A 26,860-nucleotide genomic window follows, 5' to 3' on the forward strand; every position below is an offset into this window, starting at 1 on the left:
TATCAGAAGAAAGCCTTCTCAAAGCATTCACAAAGCAGTAGCTGGTCAATACTACGTGAGAATAAGGGGTATAAAACATATGCAGAAACAGAACAAAGATACAGACCACCAGATTTCTGTCTATTTTGAGGAAGATTATAACAATATGGAGGTATGCACGGGAGAGTGAGAGATAGTAGAGGTTAGGAGGGAGGACTACAGGTGAGAGCTGATGAAAAGTTGGAGTTGAAGATCATATTGAGATTTGATGAGGAGTAGCGGACACACTAGGCGTGTGAACAACAAACAAACGACACATAGGTGATCTGCGGCTCAACCGCTGCCTGTGAGTCCAGAGAGTTAATAAGATCGACGGTGAACACTGTCAAATCATTGGTGGAATAGTAATGGTTCTCTTACTACAATGGAATGCTTAGTGTTTATGGTTTACGGACACTTGGAGACTTTATTTGATAGGTTTATTCAAGTAAGAGTTGGGACAACTTTATCAGGAAGCTAATGGTGGAAAATGGTACTCCTCAGGGCAGTGTCATTAGTCCACTATTGTTTTCCATTATGATTAATGATGTATTCTCTCAAGTTCATGGTGATATTGGGCGGGCTCCTTCTTCTTCTGTCTTTGGTTAATGGCAGGTGGCAACTAACATCAGAGTGCATTATCGCCACCTTTAGATCTACTAGCTGCATTTAAACCTTATAGAGCACTATAAGGTTTAAAGGCAGCTAAAAATCATAGGCAATTTGCATGCATGTTGCCTATGATTTTAACTTTTGACCTATAATTAAATATAGTAGTAGCTGGTGGGAACGCATCTTAACATAGGTTGCAACAAACAGGAAAAATATAGATTTTCCACTTCAGCAAACCATCAAACTTCATTGAAGACGAAAGAGAAATTCAGCACACTCTATCAACTTTTAACCATGGAAAAATTACTTCGAACCTTGAGAAATTTTTTCGGGCAATGCTTCTGTTATAGGTGAGCATAGTGCAACATATCTCACATATTTTGATCGTTTCATTTATACATTTAAGAGGACAGGAATTATCAAAAGAAAGCCTTCTCAAAGCATTCACAAAGCAGTAGCTGGTCAATACTACGTGAGAATAAGGGGTATAAAACATATGCAGAAACAGAACAAAGATACAGACCACCAGATTTCTGTCTATTTTGAGGAAGATTATAACAATATGGAGGTATGCACGGGAGAGTGAGAGATAGTAGAGGTTAGGAGGGAGGACTACAGGTGAGAGCTGATGAAAAGTTGGAGTTGAAGATCATATTGAGATTTGATGAGGAGAGAGGAATTTTTTCAGTGAGTCCAGTGAAATTGATTTCTGTGTTGAAAAACAATGCAAGTAAGAGACATCAGCAAGGCTAAGATTTCAGAGATGGGAATTGTTGATTGTTTGAGAGTTTGTTGATGGTGGTGGATAGCAAATTTGGATTTGGTCCACATGGAATGAACATGTACTCAGGGTATACTCCAAATGTGGAAAAATAATAAAAGTGATAAAATGTCTACAGGGTCAGAATGGGGAGAGAGCAGGTCGTCAATGGAAAAATATTTATGAACGGCACTTTATGTCTGTGCTATGGTTGTATTGCCGATGGTTCAGCAGCTAAAATATTTTAAAATGGTTGGAGATTACGGAAGCTCAAGCTTTGAGACCCAATATGGACTGCTTTCACTCCAAACACTGAAAATTGGGTCTGGTTTGAGTAAATTTGACTTTGTTCAAAGTAGAATAAGACTAATCGGTAGGTGTGTTTGTGTCTGTCAAGATCAAGCTCAGCTGATAGAGAAGAAAAAGCAGACAAGAAGAGACAGAAAGGCTGCATAAGAAAAGACAGTCCCTCAGCCGGCAAGACTCCCGCTGAACCGCCAACCAGGAAGATACCTCTACGAGAAAGACTCTTTGGGAAACCGGTGGATAAGAAGAAGCAGCAAGACCGGGTTTCAAAAGACAGTCCCTCAACAACCAAGACTGCCACTGAAAAGCCAATCAGTGAGAAACCGTCAGACAAACATGTCTTAAAGAAACCAGTGGTAAGGTTTCACGTTGAATAGATTTTAGAAGTTAATAAGATATGTATTCTTTTATGCTTGTGGACAATCAAAATGTATGACTTTTTTTTTTTACTCTGCAGGGAAAAAAGTCTGTTTTGAAAACAGTTAAAAGAGAACAAAGCTGCATCTCAAGGTAAGTAAAACCTCTCCCTGCAATCACTACCCTAAAAACAAGAATGTCAGATATTTCTGTGCACGCTGTGTCTTACATTAACATTTACGGGTTTACCTCAGTAAAATGTTTTATAAAAAGGTTAGCACGATGGAATAAGTTCTTCATCACATTTTTCAGCAGGGTTGTATGGGCTGGTGGTGTTTACTGTTTCCAATTCCACATACTCCTGTTTAACAACAGCCACAAGTTTTTTCACAGTACAATAAATATAATCAGTAGGTGTGTTTTTGTCTGTCAGCAGTGGTGACTCCACTGACATTCCAGCAGCTGCAACAAGAGCAGCTAAAGGAAAGAAAAAGATATATAAGAAGAAGCAGCAAGACTGGATCCCAAAGGACAGTCCCTCAACAACCAAGACTGCCACTGAAAAGCCAATCAGTGAGAAACCTTCAGAGAAACATCTCTTAAAGAAACCAGTGGTAAGGTTCCACGTTGAATAGATTTTGCAAGTTAATAAGATAAGTATTCTTTTATGATTGTGCATCAAAATGTATGACTTTTTTTTTTTACTCTGCAGGGAAAAAAGTCTGTTTTGAAAACAGTTAAAAGAGAACAAAGCTGCATCTCAAGGTAAGTAAAACCTCTCCCTGCAATCACTAACCTAAAAAAAAGAATGTCAGATATTTCTGTGCACGCTGTGTCTTACATTAACATTTACGGGTTTACCTCAGTAAAATGTTTTTTAAAAAGGTTAGCACGATGGAATAAGTTCTTCATCACATTTTTCAGCAGGGTTGTATGGGCTGGTGGGGTTTTCTGTTTCCAATTCCACATACTCCTGCTTAACAACAGCCACAACTTTTTTCACAGTAGAATAAATATAATCAGTAGGTGTGTTTTTGTCTGTCAGCAGTGGTGACTCCACTGACATTCCAGCAGCTGCAACAAGAGCAGCTAAAGGAAAGAAAAAGATATATAAGAAGAAGCAGCAAGACTGGATCCCAAAGGACAGTCCCTCAACAACCAAGACTGCCACTGAAAATCTAATCAGTGAGAAACCTTCAGAGAAACATCTCTTAAAGAAACCAGTGGTAAGGTTCCACGTTGAATAGATTTTGGAAATTAATAAGATATGTATTCTTTTATAATCGTGGACAATCAAAATGTATGACTTTTTTTTTTTTACTTTACAGGAAAAAAAGTCTGTTTTGAAAACAGTTAAAAGAGAACAAAGCTGCATCTCAAGGTAAGTGAAACCTCTCCCTGCAATCACTACCCTAAAAAAAAGAATGTCAGACATTTCTGTGCATGCTGTGTCTTACATTAACATTTACGGGTTTACCTCACTAAAATGTTTTATAAAAAGTTTAGCACGATGGAGTAAGTTCTTCAACACATTTTTCAGCAGGGTTGTATGGGCTGGTGGGGTTTTCTGTTTCCAATTAAAATGTTTGATTTATCCCTTTAAAAAGAGATTTTATCAACAGCCACAACTTTTTTCACAGTAGAATAAATATAATCAGTAGGTGTGTTTTTGTCTGTCAGCAGTTGTGACTCCACTGATATTCCAGCAGCTGCAACAAGAGCAGCTAAAGGAAAGAAAAAGATATATAAGAAGAAGCAGCAGGACTGGATCCCAAAGGACAGTCCCTCAACAACCAAGACTGCCACTGAAAAGCCAATCAGTGAGAAACCATCAGATAAACACCTCTTAAAGAAACCAGTGGTAAGGTTTCACGTTGAATAGATTTTAGAAGTTAATAAGATATGTATTCATTTATAATCGTGGACAATCAAAATGTATGCCTTTTTTTTTTACTCTGCAGGGAAAAAAGTCTGTTTTGAAAACAGTTAAAAGAGAACAAAGCTTCATCTCAAGGTAAGTAAAACCTCTCCCTGCAATCACTACCCTAAAAAAAAGAATGTCAGATATTTCTGTGCACGCTGTGTCATACATTAACATTTACGGGTTTACCTCAGTAAAATGTTTTATAAAAAGGTTAGCACGATTGAGTAAGTTCTTCATCACATTTTTTAGCAGGGTTGCATGGGCTGGTGGGGTTTTCTGTTTCCAATTCCACATAGTCAGGCTTTGTGCTCAGTGTGTCACAAAAAGTATAAAATTGTGGATTTATCCTTTTAAAAAGAGATTTTATCAACAGCCACAACTTTGTTCATAGTAGATTAAGAATACTCAGTAGGTGTGTTTGTGTCTGTCAGCAGTGGTGACTCAACTGATATTCAAGCAACTTTAACAAGAGCAGCTGAAGAAAAGAAAAAGGGATATAAGAAGAAGCTACAAGAGCAGATCCCAAAAGACAGTCCCTCAACCACTAAGACTGCCACTGAACAGCCAATCAGTGAGAAACCTACAGTTGAACATCTATCAGAGAAACCGGTGGTAAGGTTTCACGTTGAATAGATTTGAGAAATTAATAAGATATGTATTCATTTATAATCGTGGACAATCAAAATGTATGACTTTTTTTTTTTACTCTGCAGGGAAAAAAATCTGTTTTGAAAACAGTTAAAAGAGAACAAAGCTTCATCTCAAGGTATGTAAAACCTCTCCCTGCAATCACTACCCTAAAAAAAAGAATGTCAGATATTTCTGTGCACGCTGTGTCTTACATTAACATTTACGGGTTTACCTCAGTAAAATGTTTTATAAAAAGGTTAGCACGATTGAGTAAGTTCTTCATCACATTTTTTAGCAGGGTTGCATGGGCTGGTGGGGTTTTCTGTTTCCAATTCCACATAGTCAGGCTTTGTGCTCAGTGTGTCACAAAAAGTATAAAATTGTGGATTTATTCTTTTAAAAAGAGATTTTATCAACAGCCAAAACTTTGTTCATAATAGATTAAGAATACTCAGTAGGTGTGTTTGTGTCTGTCAGCAGAGGTGACTCAAGTGATATTCAAGCAACTTTAACAAGAGCAGCTGAAGAAAAGAAAAAGGGATATAAGAAGAAGCTACAAGAGCAGATCCCAAAAGACAGTCCCTCAACCACTAAGACTGCCACTGAACAGCCAATCAGTGAGAAACCTACAGTTGAACATCTATCAGAGAAACCGGTGGTAAGGTTTCACGTTAAATAGATTTGAGAAGTTAATAAGATATGTATTCATTTATAAGATATGTATTCATTTATAATTTTTTTATAATCTTGGACAATTCAAATTTATGGAATTTGTTTTTACTTTACAGGAAACGAAAACTGTTTTGAATTCAGATGGAGAACCAAGCTCCATCTCAAGGTAAGTCAAACCTATCCCTGCAATCAGTACCCTAAAAAAAAAAGAATGTCAGATATTACTTGTAGAGATTAAGATTATAAGTACTGAGCTTGATGAAAGGTCTATAAACTCTACCTACCTGGCTGACAGGATCTGGTATACTTGGCTGCATCTAACTTTGTTCGTAGTGTGAAAGATCACCAGCATAAATATTCCGTCCCTATGTCTCACAACAGTGCGTTAAATATCAGTGAAGGAGACCTGATCCCCTCCCCCACAACACATTACGTTGCACAAAAATACCTTGGCAACGGCGCATATGGAATGGTCACCCAATGCAGGAATGTGACCACCGGTGAGACGGTGGCTCTAAAAATCATCGAAAGCCTCTGGGACATTGACTATGCACAAGTAGAGGAGGTCATCCTTCAAAACATGAAGAAGCTCAGCTCAGACAGGTTCAACATCGTCAGATTTTACGAGTCCTTCTTCTACAAGGAACATTACTGTCTTGTGTTTGAGCTCCTGGATATGGATCTGCAGAAATTCAAACAGATCAGCCCGGGTCAACACCTTCAGCTGAAGCAGATTCGCCCCATTCTGCAGCAGGTTTGTTTTTTAAACTCAAGCTCTTACACTTACTGCTTTGTAGATTGAAGGGTAAACTTGGTCGCTAAAAAGTGACTGTTACAGTTGTTGTTGATGAAATGAACTCTGTAGCTCATGATTATTATTATGCTTTTCATGATTTCAGCTAGCTACAGCCTTGGACTTTTTGAACATCGCAGGGATCATTCATGCAGATTTGAAGCCAGATAACATCATGCTGGTGGATCATGTCAGGCAGCCACTCAAGGTTAAAGTTATTGACTTTGGCTTATCCTTTGATGATCCTGAGGAAATGCTCGGTCAAACCCTCCAGACCTTGTGGTACAGGTTAGTAACTGACAGCATATCTGTATACCTGGGACAGCTGTGTTTGCTGTAAATAATTGGACAAGTCCTGTACACTGGCATGTCAGATTTATATCTCAGAAACTGACAGTAACAAGGAGTTTAGCAAATTTTAAACCTCAGTAATATGTTTGTGTTTCTTATCCTAAGGGCTCCTGAGATTCTGTCTCTAGATTCTTTCAGCGGGAAGATCGACGTATGGTCTCTCGGCTGCATTGCTGCTGAGCTGTCAATGGGCACACCGCTGTTCCGTGCCAAGGATGAGGAAGATTTGGTCAGTATCTGCACTTAAAACACACCAAACACGTACAGTTCTGCCTTGATGTTTGTGTATTTTCAAATCCATACACTTGATTATTATAGTGAAAGAGTTTCAAGTAGAAGTTCACTGATTTTTACTATTCTACTAATGAGACAAACAAGAGACACTTCATTCATATGTCTCAGTAACAGAAGTGAACCTGATGTACATGATCAACAATGTAAACTTGAAGTTAAATAACTCTCACAATGTTGTGTTTTTTCCACAGATGATGAAAATTGCATTTGCACGAAGAGATCCATGGCAAGGAGGAAACCTCCTACCACATGCGTTCTGGCCAAGATCTTGGTTGGAAGGCAGATTTATGGTATAAAACTATTTTACAACCATTTAGCTGGCTCCAGTAGCTCACTAATTAAGGTGTCTTTCGTTCAGTCTGTGTTTCTTTTCCCTGTGCCATCCACTGCCTTTTGAGCAATCTATCTCAATGAAACAATTCTTGATTTCAGTCAATAGGTTCAATTCTAGTTTGAGATCACCAGCCTGGATGAATTTATAACAGCACGATGCCTTCATAATCCAAACAGGAGTACATCTAACATGTTTGTTCTCCTCATCTTGTTAAAGAGGAATCATCCTGCCTGGTCTCAAGACGTCCAAGCGGAATTTTATGACCTGCAGTCCTTTATGGACCTAATGACTGAGATGCTGATGATGAGTCAGTATAAAAGAATTACCCCCGCCAGAATTCTCCAGCATCCATTTATCACCATGAGTCACCTTCAAGGTTCATGCAAAAACAGCCTCTAGTAAGTCTATGTTTAGATGTTCTGATTAAGTCTGTGCTGTTGGACATGGGTGGAAAATATAAGAGCTATAAGGTGATTATGGTGTTTGGCTCAGCAGTTTCTTTTGTCTTCCAGTGTGAAGTCATGTAAGGATCAGATGGACATCTGATGGCCAGGATCAGAGCTCTGAGGATGGAGGACATTGATACCAGGTGATCCTGCAAATGTCCCTGAGCAAGGACTGCTCCATCAGCACTGCCAGCCCAGCCAAGGAGGGCAGAAAAGGGAATGCAAAGTCTGGCAACAGGAGAGTGTTTGAAATATCTTTCTGTTGGATCATTTTATGTTGTAGAAGAATAGTTCAACATTTTGGTAAATATTCAGTTTTTTTGCTCAGAGTTCAATGGAAAGAATGATACAACTCTCATAACTATGGATCTGGAGCCAACTGCTTTATGATCAAGAGTTAAATTATTTTCTTATCCACATCTCAGACCAGAAGACTCCCAAGCCAAGGTCAGAAGGAGTGAACGACTGGCAGCCACTCGAAAGGGCACAAGTGGGAAAACTGGCCCATACCAGTCCAAGAGGATGAGAGAGAGGCATGATCCCTCATCCATTGGCAAGCCCTCAAGAAAGAAGAGACACATGGGCCCTAATGGAATGAGAGACTCCCAAGACGAAGTCAGAAGGAGTGAACGACTGGCAGCCATTCGAAAAGGTGCAAGTGGACAAACGGGCCCAATCCGGCTCAAGAGGATAAGAGGGAGAGACGACAGTGTTGGACGAAACCGGTTCATGGCGAGAAGAGGATAGAACTTGCCCTTTAAAAATCAACAGTTTAAAAGAGGCTGATGAGCTAAAGACTAGAATGAGGAGACCGAAGATCTTAATTTATGTTTTGTCTGCTCTTTTTAATTGATTAATTGATTTTTTAAATCTCCCCTTATTAACATATTCACAGCTTGATTGTGAATTAATACATATGAAATAAAGACATTTGTCTGACGTGGAGATTTTCCACATTAATAACTGCGGTATTATTAGATGAAACTCCCGCCAAATTAATAGGAAAGCTTGAGCTTGCTGAGAACCATACTACCCTTCCAAATGTTCAGTGTTTTATTTCTGTTTTCTTAAAAATATTTCTTATTCATTATATTATACTTAATTTACTTTTACCTAAGTGTTCCCTTCTTGTTCCTTCCTTATACCGTAATTGCCACATTAACTTTGCGATTTCTCTTAGTGAGAGAAACTTTGCGATTTCTCTAGTTTCTCTTTTGACATTGGGTCATGTCAAGTCATTTACTTTCCTATAAAACAATGAAGCTGAAAACATCTAGAGTAATTTTCACTGCCAAAGTTCTATTGTCTTGACCCAAAACGAGTGGAAAAAAGGATCACATTAAGCCACCTGGTTTTGCCTTCCATGGTTTTTTAATAATTAAAAATTGTACAGGTGAACATCCATTTTCACCATCTTAACCCAAATCGCGGGACAATGTCAGCAATCTCATATGTTGAAGAACCATTACACAGAAGAGCTCGAGGAGTTCACCAAGGTGAAGGGAAAAAAGAACAAACTGTGGCAGAAAATTTAGGAAACTGCATTTAACCCAAGTAATGAATTCTGTAACTTATGGAGTCAGGGCCGGCCCTAGCACATTTGGCGCTCTAGGCAGGCTTCACTCCTGGCGCCCCCCCCTCCCCCCCCTCCCCACAAAAAATAATTTTTCAAAACGATTTTCCACGAAAACTTAATATAAAATTATTTCTTTCTTCGTCGAAGTTGCTTGGACATACACACTCTAACCATACGCCTCAATGTGCTATCATGTTCTGACAACACCAAGGAGGTACGTACCTACATTTTTGCCTCATTTTACCCTTATGTCAGATAAAAAAAATTCATGTCAAAATATTTGTTGGAGATATATGTTATGGGTCCCAAAATTGATACCACAGCAACAAAGTATATCTGTAGAATACAACCGCAATGCAGCAGCAGTAAGGACACGGAGCCTTCAGTTCCACATCCAGACTGCATCTTATTCAAATTAAACACAATTTCTAGTACAAGCATTTCTTTGAGTGTAACTGCATTTTAAAGTGCATAAAACATACATTAAATTATTATGGTGTCTCTTTCCTCCAAACATCTTAATATACATTATCACTCATAAAGAAATATAAACATTTACAATATAGACCTATTGAACATAAGATTATAACTGGTCTTTATAATGCACAATAACAATACATTAATTACAGAGTCTGTGTCTGTCGGAGCTGAACTACACACTGTTAAGTAAACAATATACTATCGCGACCCGCCTGCAAGACGACGCGCAGGTAAAACAAACACCAATACACGAGAATGTAGCCCCGCCCACCTAGTGCGCGTGTCTGTCCTCACTGCCAAGCAGAGTTTCTAAGTTATTACCAGTCTAACTCTAAGTAGACAATCAAAACAACATCAACATGTCTCAATGACACCCGTGGTGATCAAGCGAGGCTTTAGGAGCTAACGTAGGTGACTCTCACCCACTACTAACCTGTAGAATACAGGATGAATGCAGCCGCAATAAAGAAAGAAGCATTCAGTTCCTCATCCAGACTGGTATCTGGCAGGTGGGCGGAACCCCCAAAGAGACAGGACGGGATGCAAATGCTCCTGTGCCAAACGTTCCTCTTGAGTGCTGCTGCCATTACTGATTTCTCTAATGAAACTACCTGAAAAAATATATTTTTTAGATTTTTCTTTTGCTCGGCCCAGTTTTTGGCGCCCCCCTCTGAGTGGCGCCCTAGGCAACCGCCTATGTCGCCTGTAGGAAAGACCGGCCCTGTGTGTGCCTACTGTATGTCGTCCACGTGATGCCCTACAGGAGACGTGTGCGGGGGACGGTGGAGGCTGTGCGCTCCCACAAACAGTTGCTGGTCGAAAACCTCTACTGGAGTATACAGCACTATTATTTACAACATGTGTGTACTAGGTGTTCAGGGATGGAGTCAGACCCACCTCAGTTCAAACACCTCGGGGGGTTAATCAGCATCAAAGGCATCTTCTTGCAAATTGTGGTCAAATTCGTTGTGGTTATTCTGTAACTATAAAAACATCTGATTTGATGTATTACTTGCACTGACTGAACTGGAGTGGACCGATCCCAAACCTGACGATGAGGGTGGTCACCATAAGAGTAGGGGGGGGGCTTCAGCTAGTAATTACAATACAGGGCTACAGATCCTCATCTTCGTCTTCATCAGTGATGCAGTGGAGGGACAGGGGGACGGGCTGCATGCAGATGGGAGGGGAGGGTCCATGGTTGGAAACAGTGTTTGGTCACAAATCTGGAGAGAGAGAGAGAGAGAGAATAAGAGGTTGTCATCATTTGGAAAGATTGATTTGGACACATCATATTAATCATTTGTAATTGATAAAACTGATGAAATTGAACCCCCCCCCAGAGTTTGGCTACGTACACTTCGAGGAGTGCATTTAGCTGCCGACAGAAATGTGCTTAGTTGAAATTGTTATGCAGCCGGCAGTGATGTCACAGGGTCCTGGAGTACACCTGTGACATCACTGAGGGAGAACGAGAAGTGCAATGGCTGGAGGTCAGTGAAAACAAGCTTTTATGGGTTTATGCTTTCGTTTCAGTTCAAATATTTTTTTTCTCATCACCTCATGAAGTTTTGATAATGCAATCTCGGAGCCTATGTGGAAGAATCAGCCTCGCGAGGCAATGGCCAATATTTCGGGGCCTCCGGTGTAAACAGCAAATATCTGTACCTATCTGTATATTAATGTAGATACATTTAAAAGCTGCTGCATTTCGGTCAATGTGTTCCGCCTCTTTTGTCTCCTGTTTACCAACCAAAGCCTCCTGTGTGTGTGTGTGTGTGTGTGTGTGTGTGTGTGTGTGTGTGTGTGTGTGTGTGTGCGTGCGTGTGTGCGTGTGTGTGTGTGTTTGAGTGTTTGTGTGTGTGTGCGTGTGTTTGTGGTTAGTTACCCTGGGATTAACTCGCAGCTGTCTCCTGCTCAACGATGTAGTGCCTGTTTGTATCATCCACCTCGCTGCCACAGTGAACATCACTCCTTAATGCAAAGGACGCACAAACTTCACACTCAGTGCACAACCAACTCTGTCATTATAATTTACTGCAAACAACTCTTACTGGACGACGCATTAAGTATCAGCTCAATGAAGACCAGCAGCCAAACTGACCAGTATTTAACATTTTCCTTTCACATCAATTCTCCAACAGAAAATAATAAATTATTATTTAGGAGTAAAATCACTGTTTAATCTAGAATAGAGTTTATATTCAAACAGTTCAAGTGACCAGAAACAAGAAGCAGCTCAAGTCCTCACCTGTTGTCATTGATGTCTCTCGTTCCACTGAGGTTGTTACCTGTAACAAAAGAGTGGTTGGATTTATTTATTTATCGAAACGGTCCATACTAATACTTCTTTAGTAATACAAATGACTTGAATTAATTGATATTAATTGATACAATGACATATTAAAACCCATTGTGTGATCAAATACATCATCATGTACATAGTATTATTGTCAAATACATTATTGATCATTATACTGCATACAGGTACCATTGTCAATGTTGAGTGGGAAGGACTCCAGGATGTCTCCATTATATTTGCCTGCTCTGTAGCCCAGTGCTGTGGAAACTCTGCGTAGAACACAGGAGAGAACAAATTAAAACCCTGGCACAGTATGTGAAGTTACAAATGAAGATCCTTAATCATTTGAAAATAACAAAAGTAGATAATCATGTACATAGTGTGTCCATATGATACAGTTGGTTTGCTCTCTTTATATAAAGACGTGCCTGTTTAATGGATCTCTGATGGACTAGCGATGAACCGGCCTAACCATGGACCTGACATTAACACTGGGTAACATCAGGCAGAGGCAGAACAGGTCACACTCACGTGTTGCTCTGGACAGAGTTGGGGCTGCAGGTGGTGCTGGCGGCGCTCTGCTGTGTTGCGCTTCCTTGGAAGAGGGCGTTGCTGTAGGTGTTGGCGTGTTCAGTGGCACGGATGTAGGTGTAGAACGGATTTGTGGGAGAGCAACTTGGCAGCTGCTTCGGTCTCACCGGCTTGGCTGTCGGGATGAAAGAGTGATGTTAGGGTTCAGCTGTGTCATTGTAAAATGTAAATCTATTTCCCATTATTAATTAATTAATTATTAACAACAAAATAATCAGTCAAACGATTTGACCGAAGTGCAGTACCGATCTGTGCTGCGTGGGGGCGACGCATGGCGTTCTTGGCTCTCATGGCGTCCTTGATGCGGTCGACCTCCTGCTGATAGCGGCGGCGGTCCATCATGGCGCCCTCCTTGGCGTCCCTCAGTGCAGTCTCCAGGGCCTTAACTCTCTCAGCAGTAGACCGAAGCCGTTTCTCCAGCTTTGGAAGCTCACAGCGCAGATCTGCATTGTCACGAACCAGCTGGACGGGAGAGAGACAGATGAGAGAGAAAGAACGACTCTCGAGAGAGGACAGAAAAATGTAGTGCAGCTTCAAGTTGCTGGTTGAATTAAATAAAAGGCCCCCAGTTCCAATAATGTGTAATGTGAGAAGATAATTGATTCAAATCTATTCGCGACTTCTCCAGCCACTTAAATTCATTTTCGATTTACTTAAAACATGTTTAACTGATGTTAAGTAAATTAATTTTTACAAATAATGAGCAAATTACTGCTGTGTCTCTTGGAATGAAAACACCAGTCTCCCAGTCTAATGTACTATAAGGATATAAAAGCAGTGCAACCTGCGAGCCGTGTTTACATCAGTGAAAGTTACAGGTGAAGTTTCAGGCTCTTGATGTGTGTCTTACCTGTTTGTGAACCTTTGTAAGTTGGTCCAGGTTATTCTCAAGAAAGGAAATCTTCTGCTTCTGGGTGCAAGACCCCCCACTATCATCAGGTTCCATTTCGGAACTCTGCCGGAGAGACAGCGGAGCAAAAAGATGAAAAAATAAAATAGAAAGTAAGGTGGTGAGCTTACAGCTCGGGGATAGACCACAACATTGCAAGTAGGAAAAAAAGGAAAGGTCAAATGCCCAAAGTTACTAGTTAATCATCTAGTATTTTGCATGGTGCGATATAATGTCTTTGGGCCTCTGGATACTTCCTCAGTTTATTCCACTATTCTATATTTAAAGTAAATTTCTTGTGTCTCATACATCCTATCTAAAGGTCAAAAGGATGAGAGGGATTATGGATGTTGTTTTTAGTTATAGGTTGATCCGGGAGCAGAATTAAGGTCAAAGATGCCTTAAAGCCCTCTTATAATGAAAACCAAAAACATCCAGAGTCGCGGCCTCCTGTTTACCAGCTGCTTACTTTTTTAACCCTCGACGTGAGGTCTTGAACGAACAGCTTGCGCAGGTTGTGGAGGGTCTGGAGTTCGCGGGCCTGAAGAACAGACAGAATGAGACAAGGTTAGTTGTTTAACATAGTTTAATATGAAGGAAAGGAGAGACAGACTGAGGTAAGACATGACTGAACGGTACAAGGACAGAAAGAGAGAGACACAGCAGGGGACAATGTTTCAGAGCAGACGCAGGCAGAAAGATGAAGTAGTTATATTTTACTCACGACAGTCTCCTCCAGACCCCTCAAGTCCTGTTTGGTCTGCTCATGACGTTCATGCAGGAATCTGACAGAAACAACAAAACTCTCATTTTAAACATGACAATATTTGTTTATATGTCCGAACATTGTAGTATTTTGTTTTGAGCTTTGAGTTTCCTGTTCTTGAATCTAATGAGGAGATAAACCAGGGACGCTGGAAGTCTGTCAGTGTTGAGGGTGTAAGATGAAGTCTAGACAGTGATTATTCTTATTGATTTGAAAGTGCAACATTTGATGCTCAGAAGCAAACAATCAGCTAACTTAGCTTAAGGGTCTATTTCCAAAATAAGAAAATACACATCAGTTTACGTCTAACGTCAACTATGACTCATCTGTGCCATAGAAAATATACTGAATGTGTTAAAAATGGATTTAAATATAATAAAATAATGGCAGAATTTTCGGTCTGCTACTATGCTACTGTCAAAAGGTTACTGTAGAAAATCTAATTAAAGATTATTTAATTGATTTTAGAAAACTGTATTGCCTTGTTGTTGCTCTCCCTCACCAGTAGGTGATGCTGAAGCCCCCTAACTTTCAGCATCTTTGAGGTAGACTGGACTGTGTCCAATCACTCCTCTAATATTTAACATCCTCTATAGAGGTGTTGATCAATATGCCCCCAATCATCAACATGTACTGACTCTCATGAGTCCAGGATTTCCCTGACACTTACGAGAGCTCCTCCAGGCGCTCGCTCTTGGAGTTGTCCTGACTCTTCAGACGCTCAAAGTCCGCCCGAACCTGAGCCAGCTCCAGCTCCATCTTAGAGTTACGACTGGAGGAGAGAACACACACACACACGTTCAGGAGGATAAAGCAAATGAATATGAGCAAATTATGAACCCTAATGATAATCTTTGTGTAAAGATAGAAATAATGAATAAAGATGGTCACGGACTCATTGAGCTCATCGATGACCCTCTGCTTCTCACTGATCTCGTCCCGCAGGCCGGTCACCTGCTGGTGATGGCTGCCGCGGTGGGAATCTCCCTGCTGACGGACAGTCTTCTGCATTTGAAAAGAGCTCATGCACAAAGTCTCTCAGAAAGTTCTAATACACTAACATTTAAAATCAACTAAATCTGTTTGACCATGTCGGGAGAAAGCACGCTGAATAGGAGGAAGGACATCAGACAAGAAAAAATGTGATGTGAAGAACAAGTACATATTACACATTTACAGACAATCTAGAGAAATAAAGAACTATAAAAGATAACATGTACATTTATTATATTACAGCTTTTGCTTATTTGCTGAGCATAAAATCACATGATACATACGGCTCAACAGATCTCTGATCCTTGAAGCTTCCTTCTACCAAGTTGTATGGTTCGGAGCCGAGACACTGGCCAGAGAAGGAAACACTTGGAATACGTTGCTTGTTTGGTCTGCATATGTGTGCCATGAGTGATGGGTAACGTAGTGCGAAGCCGAGTTAGTTGGTTTCGGTTAGGCTAAATCGCGGACATTTTACGGGCACTGAGCAACGATATGGTGAAAGCATTCGATTTAGACAGCGTCTCCACTGAGGAGAAAGTATTGAAATGTCCCGAGGGTCAGTGAACAGGTAGGGGTGGGGCACGTGACAGTTCTAGGCCAATGGCTGTAGGGTTTTGTGGGATGCCAGGCTCCCATTGGCTGATGAGTTGGCGTATCAAGGGTGAATGAGGAAGGGGAGTGAAGAATACAGTGGTGGATGATAGGAGTGTCGGAGTTACGAACAAGAAGTGTGTCCTGTTCGCTGGACTTGAATAAAGTTACACATAAAGAGACTAAGAGAGGTTTCCTGTTGTCTATACGCGAGGACGCTACAATATGAACGCGTTCACCGTTCAAATTCATTATTTGTCATTGAGTTGCGTTCAGTTCATCGTTCTCATAAAAGTGGACGCGTTCAATGAGCGTGTTCTTTTGCGTTTGTTCATGCACAACACTGTTATTCCCTCAGCTGAGCTTCCTGCTGTTGAATGCCCCCACCGGCTCAGACACCAGATCAGGATACAAAGTACTGGAGCTGTTCTTCTCATCAGAAAGTTTGGATAAGGACAGCGCTTCGACATCTAGGACTGTGGCCTGGGTTCTGCCATATCCTGACCAGGCTGTGTTCAGCCAGGTTTCGTAAGAAATATAACGTAAAGTAAAGCAGTAGAATTAAAAAAAAAAGGACTCTTACGACCTGTCTAACACCCAGGATCCACCTGATGTCCCGCTCCCAAGCAGGACCAGCATCCAGCTGTTTCAGGTGAACCAGAACAGCCTCTCTCAGTGGTGAGACCCGTCTTTATTCAGTTTATTCACAGATTCAGACCTTTAGCGTCATCACAAGCTGCTGACGCGTTTAAGTCAACATGTCTAATGTTCAATAATAAATACAATTTTACAACCAGCTGTACCAAAGAGCAGCGCCTAGAGGCGGAGGCGGACGACCCACCTGCACTACCTACCACAACCTATTCCATTGGGTTGGTAGTGTTTCTGTTCTGAGCTTTTCACAGGATATGAATATAATATGTTGTTTTTGCTGGACACAGTTGGTTATTCATCTTTTTTAAGAATGTAAACAGCAGCGGGGAACAGAAGAGGTTACCCTGGGTCAGATTGGAATAATTACGGCTTTATTAATCGTACGCTAAATTCAAAAAGCAGACATTCAGCAACAGTTGAACATTGTAGCAGCGGGAATATGCGAATAAACAAGAAACTGGGCGAACTCTACACCACGCATTCAACTCTGGAGTACAAGGACACCTTTTCAAATGTCAACGTTAATAGTTGATCAGTAACTGAGGATAAAACTTGGCCGATCTTTGCTTTTAAGAAATCTGTTGTTGGAATTGACACCAGTGTGCTGCCAGTGATTTCAGGGACAGAGAGCAGAGGAGAGAAACTGCTGCTGGTGCAGAAATAAAAACCAACAAAAAAACAATCAGTCAAAGAAAAGTTTTAAAGGATATAATGTAGGTCTGTTTTATTATTAATTTAGACAGGTCTGCTATTTCACTGCAACAGATGGAATCTTTCACAAGTCCAAAATTCACTTTGTCACCAAGTCACAAAAAACTAAAAAAAACTATTTTCTTCATTTCACTTGAGAGATTGATAAAAGAAATCCATACACACACAAAAACAAAAAAACACTTTTTCTGTCCATCATTCAAATTCCAGTTAGAACCTATATGAAGACCAAACAGCAAAAGTCTGGAAGAAAGAGCAGGTTCTGCGCTAAACCTTGTGACACTGAAACCTTCCATTAAAAAAAACCCTGACCAACAACAAACAAAAACCAAACAAATAAAAAAGAAAACAAGATAAAATCAAATGCCACTCATAATACATGGTGGGTCGAATCCCAATTTTTTTTTTTGTAATCCTAACATTGCACCCCAATATTAGGAGGAGGGTTAATCGACATCCACACTAAAACAGAACTTTTGAGTTATGCCCTTGAACCAGACGTTTTTTCAATCTTTGAATACGAATCACCAGATTCTCTCAGATTACCATTCTGCGGCCAAAAAATTGAGCAACATTGAAGCTTCAGTTTTTTTGGCAGCAACAGTCGATAACCAGAAAAAAAACAACGTACCTGGTTTAATAATCAACAGATTCATTGATCTCTTGTCTTGAGCTCAGCGAGAAAATAAATTACATCCTCAACTCTAAATTGAAGCAGTTTGAGTCAGAAGGGCAACACGAAAAAATTCAGTTTTAGTGTGTGAGCGCCCCGCCCCTTTACACGTGTGTGTGTGTGTGTGTGTGTGTGTGTGTTAAACATTACAGAGATTTTCGGCAGAGGATTTTTTTTAGACTGCACATAGATTCAGCTTTAAGTTAAATTGAAGATGACGTGTGGGGGAGAGGGGGTGAGCAGGAAGCTTGACGTATACTGGATGTGTGTGTGGTTGTGTGTACTCTGCGTGTGTGTCAGTCTGTAGGCGTCTCCATGTAATTTGCAGAGCTGTTGTGTGTTGCAGGGGTGTGGGTTGAGGTTTGCCATCAGGGCAAAGAGTTCAACAGATCCCGCAGAAAGAGGTCTGGGTCTGGGATTTCAGAGAGGAGACCTGGGAAAGAAACGTGTTCTGTGTTAATATAAACTTCACATCGCAGTTTCAAATGTATTCAAGGTTGGAACATAAAGCCAAGGGTCAGATCTGTTCAAAAAATGTCAAGCTGCAACACAGAAGATTGTCCCACTTATGCTGGGTTTCTGCCAACTTTTAAATGATTTAACTTTAAGAGGGCCATGGTGAAGTTAATCGGGTTTGGATGTTTACTGACCTAGAACATCAAAGAACTCAGACAAGGACTCAGCGGGCATGAGTTCGTCCTGGAAGGCCCTGAGCACGCGCTCCGATGCCTCGTAGATGGGCATGTCGTTGTGACGGACATATTCTGCCAGCGAGAAGGACCAGCCCCCCTCTGTGTTACTGGTGGGTACTTTCTGTAAGGCCGGGCAGAGGAGAGATAAAAGAGAGAGTCAGGTCAGTCGCTCAAGTTTAAGTCTCAGAATTGCATTATATGGTAAAGATATAAGTAACAATGTTGAAGAAAAGAGGCATTAAAAAGGTTTTAGTGCTTTTTGATTTGGTTGTTTCAGTTTCAAACAAACTTAAGTTTGATGAAATTATGCCTCTGCATCTTCAGACTGAAACTGATCAGTGTCACTCAAAGCATCCAGCGAAATTGCACAACACACAAAGCAGAATATCATTGGGTTAAAGCACCAATATGAACAGAGGTTTAGATCCAACCCATTTACCATGAACATGTCATAGACCAGATCCACCAGGCCCCAGAAGAGTAGAGGCGAGCGATAGACTGCATATTCCTTTGGTGCTTTGTCTGTGAGTCTGAAAATAAAACGGAGGAAACAGAAACTTTAAAACCTAGATTAAACTCTTGAATATAGCACACACAATTTTAGATGGTTTTCTTAATCAGTATATTAGAAATTCTGAACAAGATCAGTTGACGCCAAGCTGAGGGGATTTAGATCTTAATGATTTAACCAGGTATCAGCTGCGAAATGAGACAGAAAATAGAAAAAGTGGATAAGTGCCGTACTTGTTGGCGCAGACTGCCGAGACCTTCCGGGCATGTGCGGTGACCAGGAGTCTTCGTAGGAAGTAGATACGTGAGCTCCTCCAGCGTTCGGGTGGCATGATGTGCATGGCCAAGCTGGTGAAATAGTGTGGTCCTTCAACGTCGTATGAGCTCTCCACCCATTTCTCACATGGCTGCTCCTGGAAACTCTGCAGATTCTTCTCCTCCCGAGACGTAGCCCTTGTACTGCAGTGACAGTTTGCACAGTAAAGTGAGATGAGGGTGAGAAATACATGTGACATTCCTTCTGAATCTTGTAATAGCTACACCTCATCACTGATGGGTAACTTCTGAAGGGTACATACGTGTTGAGGACGTAGAGCACAGTGTGGATGATGTAGGGGATGAGGTGGATGTTGCTCTCTCGGCCTCCTCCTCCCGTGTCCACGCTGAACGACTGCTCAGTAGCAAAGCGGAGGAACAGCAGTTTGGTGTCGTGGATGTTGAGTTGGTACGTGGGCTCCCGCTGGCCTGTGCACTCCTGCAGATATGTGTTGTGCCTGTGCAGCAGAGAGACGTGGGTTGTGAGTCATCGTCTGCCTTATGAAGTGAAACTTTTGCTGTGTGCGTGCTGATGCATCAATTTACCTTGCTAAGCATGTAGCAAAGGCTGATTCTGGAACATGTGGCCCCCAAACAGGAAGCAGCCCATTGCACTTGGTGTTGGCGTTCTGGAGAGCAGCACTCTCCCACTCCTCTCGCCCTCGTGCCAATCTGCCACGGGAAGAGGGGAAATGAAAAGCTCAGATTAACAGTGACAAATTGGCTGTTCTGTAAATATCAGCAAGAATAAGATATTCATTGTTACCTGACAGCAGCCAGATGGCAGTCATAGTGGACTATGTTAAAGTGCGACACAGTGCTGTAGCCCTGCTGCTTACGAGGCTTGTTCTCGAAGTCCTCCAAGGCCACACGTTTTGTGAAAGTGTAAATACCCAGGACTTTGGTTGGCTACGATCAGACACAAACGGAAATGTTACTTTAAACCCCACAAATCGGTTTGATACACAAGAAGTCGGCCTAAGTTTTTCTGCAGTACAGTCACAAACATAAAACAAAAATAAATCATATATACATACAGTTTGTACTACTTTCCGAAATTTGACTCGTTTAGCACTAAATTACTTCATAGTGTGTTGTTGTACCTGGAACTTATAACCTTCTCGACAGATACAGCAGGTTAAGCCTGGCTCTTCTATCAACTCCTCCATTTGCTTCAACAGTGAGGTCTTCGTCACCACCTGACCCTTCTCATTGGTCTGAAAGGAAAACACAAGAATCAACAACAATGTTACTGACATGGTGAAACACAGTGACAAAGATGAAAAAAAGATGTTAGATGAAATAAGAGATGCGTACCGTCATGCCCAGTGTTCCCAGGGCCTTTTGCCTCATGGCCATCGCCATGCGCTTCTTCTCAGATCTGGTCTCCCTGCGGGCTGCTTCAATCTTCAGGTTGACGTCACTGTGCTCCCTCAGCGCCTCCAGAAGGTTCTCTGCCAGGGTGCCGATGCCTTCATCGCTGGATACCTGCTCCAGCTTGTGCAAGTTGGTTATAGAATCTGTGCCTATCAGCACCTGCACAGAAGATAAGAGCTAATTCAGTTGTGTAACAAAGTTGATGCTGAGTTTGCAAGCAGAGCCAAATAGCGTTAATTAGTTTTCCATAGTTGGGTTGTAGGCAGCTCAGATTGCTTTTAGTTTTTAGTACCTGTGTGGGGGGATGCTGTGTAGCCAAACCACGAAGCAATCTGAGAATGAAGGGTAAAGCTGGTCTGGAGAGGAACTTCTTCCAGACATCTGCATCCAGACTGAAGAGTTCATAACACAAAGAAAATTGTTAAAGAGCAATTAATAGCAAACACTCCAGTATATGAAAAGTTTTGACTCTGAGACCCCTACTTTTTGGCATTTGGGATATGTTTCTTCATGTAGTCTAGAGCACTCTGTGGGATTCCCTTTTGAAGAATAAGATCTTTCAGCTGATGGCCGTTGCTGTTATTTTTGATACCAGAAGCGATTTTGCAGAAGCAATCCAGAAACACTCTGTCGTCTGCACTATGCTCCTCGTCATACCTTAGGAAACAAATGAAGTGGTAAGTTTGCATGTAAAAGGGTCTTCTTGATTGGTTTAAGAATTTAACAACTGTAATGACAGAATTAAAAAGTTTATTTGCAAGTAAAAGATAATAGATGCCAACTTGTCAAAGCTGCAACAGGGTTTGAAGCGTTCCACCAGGATCCTCATCTTCTCCAGTTCACCAAAGGACAGATATGGGATGATGCGTAGAAGACCCTGCAGCACGCTGGGGTTGGAGCGCACAAACGGGGTGTTGATCTGGTCTAATAACATGACCAGCTGATCTTTGTCTCCTGTGAGCAGCAGGTTACCCTGCAAAAGACAAAACAATTCCCATTTAAATTTAAACATTAAGACTTCCTGAGGTCGAGGTTTTATAACATTGTCCCTGAAATTAGAATTCTTACCTTGTCCTCAGAGATCTCTGCGTTGGCTTCATCCAGAATGATTTCCATGATGCTCAGGACCTGCTCTGCTATGGAGGCTCCTCCACTGTCCTTACTCTCTTGTTCCGCCACTAGAGCCTGAAGTGATATAAAATAGTTGATGAATTTTCACTCTCCTGCCCACAAACCAGACGACACAGCACCATGTTACACTGTCAGAGGAGCACTCACCAGGTTTAGAGTTCCCAGCATGACGTTGAGCGTGTTCATTTCTGGTTTGACCAACTGCTGTCGGTTGATCTTGACCTTCACACAATAACTGAACAGCTTCAGTAAAACCTGAAAAAGACACATACACACTGGTCAATTATGCAGCTTTGGCATTTCTGTAGAGTGGTTGCTGTGGTTTTACTGTTATCAGAATAACGAGACCTTTAAAAGTAAAGGTATGTTTATATTATGTTAAAAAAAGACAGTATCAATGTTTTTCTTTAAGGCTTAAAAACATTAAATGAGAAAAAATGATTTGTTTACTTTTGAGGCAAAATTGTATGATTTGGGGGTTCTTAAGTGTGGATCTAAAAAGAAATCTGAATTGTTTAGCGTTTGCACTACTGGGTCAGACAAGAGGCATCATCAAGTGTTCATGGGAAATTGTGATTCGTATTTTTTCTGATGTTTTATATACCAAACTGAGAAAATAACCAGCTGATTAGTCAAGAATTAATACAGTTGTAGCTATTTAACTGGGTTAAAAATTAAAAATCTTAAAGTAAAAAAACTATCATCTTACAGTGAGCAGATGCCTTCCTTGTTTGAAATCTTTGATTCCAGACAGCCGGCTGAGCATACACTCCAGTCCTCCGCACTGTGCCATCACTCCTGCCATCTTGTAAACTTCCTCATCATCCTCCTCTTCATCTGTAAAATGGAAAAATGTTTTGTCAATAGAGATAAGATACATCTTTTCCACTTCTTCCAGGAATGTACTGATTACAAGTGCAATGGTATGTACAAATAAAATGGCTCAAGTATAAGTGACCAGCTCTAATAAACGTGATATAAGTTTTGATTAAATGGTTCAGAATCACGAACAATAAGTATATTTATAGTATATCAAACCTGTGGTTGAGTCCAGTGACTCTATGAACTCCTCAGTTGCGTCCCCCAGCAGGCCTCTCATTCGATAGATGATTCTCATTGGTTCTCCCTTGAAAAAGAAAGGAAGCTTGTTACTTGTGGATCTTCAGAGTCCGGCCACCATTTAATGACAGTTTAATGGCCCAATGTCAAATGTCTTCCAAAGTGTTACTCATTCAAACTGAAGAGGACTCTCACCTCGTTCGTCGGGCACCACACCTTCTTGTAGACCTCGGCCACTGACAGATCCAAGCTGATGATTTTGTTGTTTACCAGAAGCTAAAGGGAACAGGGCGGCATTAAATCAATAACTTCTAACAAGTCAGTGTTCAGAATTCCATGAGAAACAGAGAAGGGATTGATTAAAAAATTATTATAAAATGAACTAAGTGGATGAAAACTTCAGAATAAGAGTGTGGCGGAAGTCCAGGGTCACTTTACCTCCATGCCACTGTCATCTTCAAGAAGTGCCACCAGGTCGCAGTCTTGACAGATCTTGTTCTTGATGTCCCTCATGAGTGGGCCGATGCCAGGCTCGTTGCTGCTGTAGGGGTTTCCTGGCATGCGGCCCTGCAGGAAGTCCTCCTGCTGGGGATCCTTCTCGAGGGTCACAAAGAACTCTGTCACCTCGTTCTCCTCCTAGACACAGAGGATGAATCACAAGTTACAGATGAAGACCAACTCACAGCTACACTGACTTTTATAACAATAAAGCATGTAGTACATGTACATGAAATAAATAAGGGTCAAGGTTCACTCACTGGATAGATGATGCTGCACAGTCTCTCAAAAATGAACACGGGTGTCCTGTAGTCATCCAGGTTGTATCGTTTTGCAGTCTCTATGCACACTGCCATGAAGGCTTTGGTTTCAGACTCAGTACCTACAAACAATGCAACAAGATTTACAAAGTGTTTTAAACAATTCAACAAAATAAAACAACCTCTGCCTGGAAACCAGACCATAACATCTGAAACTGTCCAGGGCAATCACAACTATTTATCTAAAATGGGTTAATGAAGAAAGAGGGCTGTGACTGAAGCCTTTCAACAACCAAGACGGCTGCTGCCAATGTGGAGAGATGTGACAGTATTAAACAAACTGGACAATATAACCTGTCTGAAATAAGCTTGTTGTGAAGGTGTGTTTGCCTTACAACAGATGGTATTTGGTCAGAGTATAATTTTAAAATGTAACATCCGATTAATTTGCTTTTTGGTCTGCAACCTTTGTTGCTCCGTGAAAATGTTGGTGGGTTATTAATTCTGCCGATAGCAGAGGTAGATTTAGAACTTATACTTTGTGTTATAACTATATTTCAGTGCTGAAACGGGTAAAGAAAGATTTAAATGACTGCAAGCAATTCAATCTCTTCTTAAAAATGATTGGATCAAAGTTGCGGGTGCACACCTGTCGTCATGTCCTCCAGCATCTCAAGCAGCATGTCCTGAGTCTCATCGATGAGTTTGGTGCGCTGCACCACCAGCTTTCTCAGACACAGATAACCGTTGAGCACTGTGCCGACCAATCTACTTTTAAAATGCCGCTTAATAGACTCCACCTCCACGAAAGATGAGAGCAATCCTGCCATGACAAACAAAAACAATTAAACAAATCATTTAAGTACTTGAAACAGACCTAGTAACAAAATAAAAATACAGCATTGTTAGTGTATTTGATATTAAAGTTTACTTTGCAGTCCACACTACTTTGTCAGATCAACAGTTGTGCTACAACAAACATACCAGTCAAGCTCTTGAGGGCGTAGCCTTGTTGCAGGTCTGTGCTCAGTGTAGCCTCCTCCAGAGAAAGCAGATTGGCTATTTCCTAAACAGAGGATTAAGAGATTACGTTTCACTATCACAGTATAAGTAGGAATACTAGTACATTTTTATTACCAGTATAGAAATGATATGTTTTAAAAGCAATAATACATTTCAAAGAAAAATGTGGTTTTCCAGAATGGCAACTGCTGATGTATTTCACTGTATCCAATTAAATCACAGTTTATTTTAGTTCAAGGAAACTGGTGGCACATACAGATGTTCTTGAACTTGAGAGGGTTACCTTGGTGATCAGGTTACCGATGTAGGGCAGGACTCCCCGGGCAGCCAGGTAGACTTTCCAATGCGTAGGTTTGATCAGCTTCTGGTACAGACCCAGATACTCTGCTGCACACTCTCCAGCTACACTCAACTCATCCAGATAACTGACAGACACACAGCAAAAAGGTAACTTTCAAGTTTACAGCCGAAATTTGCGTTAAAACCTATTTTCAGTCTCCTAACCACATTTTCCACTTGTTGGTACGAGTAGCACTTTTTGTACAGCTGCATATTAATTCCTGTGACCTTTTACTATCATTGTTGACACTTATTAAAGCTACATAGAGTTGTATATTTACTATCACATAAAAATTCAACTTTTTCTACTGAGGAAGTCTTATTGTTATCTACTTACTTACATAATAAATGTCACACAAAATTATCATTTGTTTTACTGTTTGAGGCTCATTACCTGGTGAGCAGATCCAAGACCTGCTGCTTGCGACTGGGGATTGTTGTAAGAGCCTCCACAATAGTGCAGGCAGCCTGTCTCGCTGCCTGAGTGGCAGGTGTGAAAAGGACCTGCAACAGAAATAACAGTTATTAATGCATCCACTTAAAATACAATTGTTAAGTTAATGAAATAACAAGCACCCCAAAACTTAATTAGTATTGCCCAGTTTGAAAATATGTAATGTGAAAAATTCGAAAGTATCTTCACATGACTTTTTGTGACCAATTACCGATATAGCAATAACAACAATACGACATTCGAAACACTACATTAACAGTTTTTTTTACCTGTCGCAGCCAGTTGTTGTGACTCAGTTTGAGCAGGCGAGGGAAAAGGCCTTCCCCTTTTCTGGACCTCATGAATTGCTTCCATTTCCACGCATACTTCTCAAGCAGATACTGCTTCCGCAACTCAGCCTTCCCTTGAGGTTTGGACCCAGACTCTTGGCCTTTTGGCATCAAGATACATTAAAAAGGAAAAGATTGAGATCACAAGTTTTCATAATTTCTTAGCAAATATAAATATGAGCATTTTGCAACAATGATATAGGTTGCTTTTTTGTTGGGACACAGTGCTTACATCTGGCTGGGAGGCATTTTTTCCAGGCCTCATAAGACGCTTTAGGGTCCTTCTTGAGCCAGAGTTGGGCCTGGGCATGGATTTCATTACTGTAGGGCCTGACTGTGGTCAGGGACTCAGTAGCAGCATCCTTTGAAGAAAAGCAAACAAAGTATTGTGTAAGGGAACATGAAATAACCAACAGTCATAAATAAAATATTATTAATTTATAATTATTATTAGCCTACAAAATGGGCTACATGATTATTTTTGTCCTTATGTCTGCTGTGTGATCAGAATGTCCTCAAACTATCATCTTCTAATCTAAACTACACAGCTGCCACCAAAATCATGTATAGGAAGATTAAAACCACAAGAAAGGAGTGAATTAAATAAAATAATTCAAATAATACCTTGTTCTTCTTGCTAGTGGGGACAGGGGGCTTGATCAGCTTTTGCAGGATTCTCAGACACATGAGGGTGATGTTCTCCACCACGACAGGTGTCTTTATATTCACCGACATGAGGAACAGACTGAGAGCTGTGAACAAAAAAAACATTAGTTTTGATGAGTAAGCACGATTCCAAACACAGTGCAGGCTGTAGGACAGCGGAGTTCAAATACGGTTAAATAAAACTTGAATAATAGATTGTTCCAGATATATTTTTTCACATCAGGGAATCATGTAGAAGAAAGTTGCGAGTTCAAAGTCAGTTAAAAAAGTCCAGGTGCGTTAATAAAGTAAGCTTACCACAACGTAACCGCAACTCCCAGCATCCTCCCTCTTTTGAAATTGAGTCCGTCAGTAGCAGCATCTCATACTGAAGATTGCTAACCTGTTGGGAAAACAAGATGTTGATGTACATATGAAAACTGAAATTTCTTAAATGCTCAACCCAGAGGCTCTGGAATGTGTGATCTTCAAAAAATTAAAG

At 40.9% G+C, this 26,860-nt stretch overlaps 3 protein-coding genes across 10 annotated transcripts in view; 1 reads left to right on the plus strand and 2 right to left on the minus strand.

Annotated features, from left to right (window-relative positions):
• Positions 1-1,470: 1,470 nt before the first annotated feature.
• Positions 1,471-8,244, plus strand: LOC133957034 (homeodomain-interacting protein kinase 1-like). Its single transcript, XM_062392457.1, has 11 exons — positions 1,471-1,481; positions 1,788-2,021; positions 2,487-2,667; positions 5,396-5,445; positions 5,661-6,033; positions 6,179-6,360; positions 6,529-6,652; positions 6,909-7,007; positions 7,268-7,427; positions 7,586-7,640; positions 7,923-8,244. The coding sequence occupies exons 1-11, from the start codon at positions 1,471-1,473 to the stop codon at positions 8,242-8,244; spliced, it is 1,791 nt and encodes a 596-aa protein (XP_062248441.1).
• A 602-nt stretch (positions 8,245-8,846) lies between these two features.
• Positions 8,847-15,645, minus strand: LOC133956603 (kinesin heavy chain-like). Of its 2 annotated transcripts, none has more exons than XM_062391788.1 (12): positions 15,379-15,645; positions 14,997-15,106; positions 14,772-14,873; positions 14,060-14,120; positions 13,805-13,876; positions 13,297-13,401; positions 12,692-12,908; positions 12,387-12,561; positions 12,045-12,124; positions 11,805-11,844; positions 11,442-11,524; positions 8,847-10,779 (listed from the first exon to the last, which is right to left on the minus strand). In XM_062391788.1, exons 3-11 carry the CDS (start codon positions 14,858-14,860, stop codon positions 11,449-11,451), a joined length of 915 nt encoding a protein of 304 aa, XP_062247772.1. In that variant the 5' UTR covers positions 14,861-14,873; positions 14,997-15,106; positions 15,379-15,645; the 3' UTR covers positions 8,847-10,779; positions 11,442-11,448. The 2 variants fall into 2 exon arrangements, with proteins under 2 accessions (XP_062247772.1, XP_062247771.1); XM_062391787.1 differs by having other exon boundaries at positions 11,442-11,527; positions 15,379-15,643.
• A 1,046-nt stretch (positions 15,646-16,691) lies between these two features.
• ubr4 (ubiquitin protein ligase E3 component n-recognin 4) overlaps positions 16,692-26,860 on the minus strand; it is a 45,945-nt gene continuing 35,776 nt past the window's right edge. For all 7 annotated transcript variants that reach the window (XM_062391786.1, XM_062391785.1, XM_062391782.1 and 4 more), the window contains 27 exons: positions 26,677-26,761; positions 26,338-26,465; positions 25,946-26,075; positions 25,654-25,814; positions 25,325-25,434; positions 24,875-25,016; positions 24,553-24,634; positions 24,218-24,391; positions 23,569-23,690; positions 23,249-23,446; positions 23,006-23,086; positions 22,790-22,877; positions 22,461-22,588; positions 21,899-22,006; positions 21,689-21,805; positions 21,403-21,593; positions 21,104-21,277; positions 20,913-21,012; positions 20,561-20,779; positions 20,347-20,460; positions 20,010-20,152; positions 19,790-19,915; positions 19,507-19,701; positions 19,163-19,387; positions 18,858-18,948; positions 18,377-18,539; positions 16,692-18,159 (listed from right to left, as the gene is read on the minus strand). In XM_062391786.1, the coding sequence (XP_062247770.1) occupies positions 18,095-18,159; positions 18,377-18,539; positions 18,858-18,948; positions 19,163-19,387; positions 19,507-19,701; positions 19,790-19,915; positions 20,010-20,152; positions 20,347-20,460; positions 20,561-20,779; positions 20,913-21,012; positions 21,104-21,277; positions 21,403-21,593; positions 21,689-21,805; positions 21,899-22,006; positions 22,461-22,588; positions 22,790-22,877; positions 23,006-23,086; positions 23,249-23,446; positions 23,569-23,690; positions 24,218-24,391; positions 24,553-24,634; positions 24,875-25,016; positions 25,325-25,434; positions 25,654-25,814; positions 25,946-26,075; positions 26,338-26,465; positions 26,677-26,761 (3,660 nt within the window). In that variant the 3' untranslated portion in view covers positions 16,692-18,094. The remainder of the gene's footprint in view (positions 18,160-18,376; positions 18,540-18,857; positions 18,949-19,162; positions 19,388-19,506; positions 19,702-19,789; positions 19,916-20,009; positions 20,153-20,346; positions 20,461-20,560; positions 20,780-20,912; positions 21,013-21,103; positions 21,278-21,402; positions 21,594-21,688; positions 21,806-21,898; positions 22,007-22,460; positions 22,589-22,789; positions 22,878-23,005; positions 23,087-23,248; positions 23,447-23,568; positions 23,691-24,217; positions 24,392-24,552; positions 24,635-24,874; positions 25,017-25,324; positions 25,435-25,653; positions 25,815-25,945; positions 26,076-26,337; positions 26,466-26,676; positions 26,762-26,860) is intronic.

Source organism: Platichthys flesus, chromosome 7, assembly GCF_949316205.1.
Source record: "Platichthys flesus chromosome 7, fPlaFle2.1, whole genome shotgun sequence".
Classification (NCBI taxonomy): Eukaryota; Metazoa; Chordata; class Actinopteri; order Pleuronectiformes; family Pleuronectidae; genus Platichthys; species Platichthys flesus.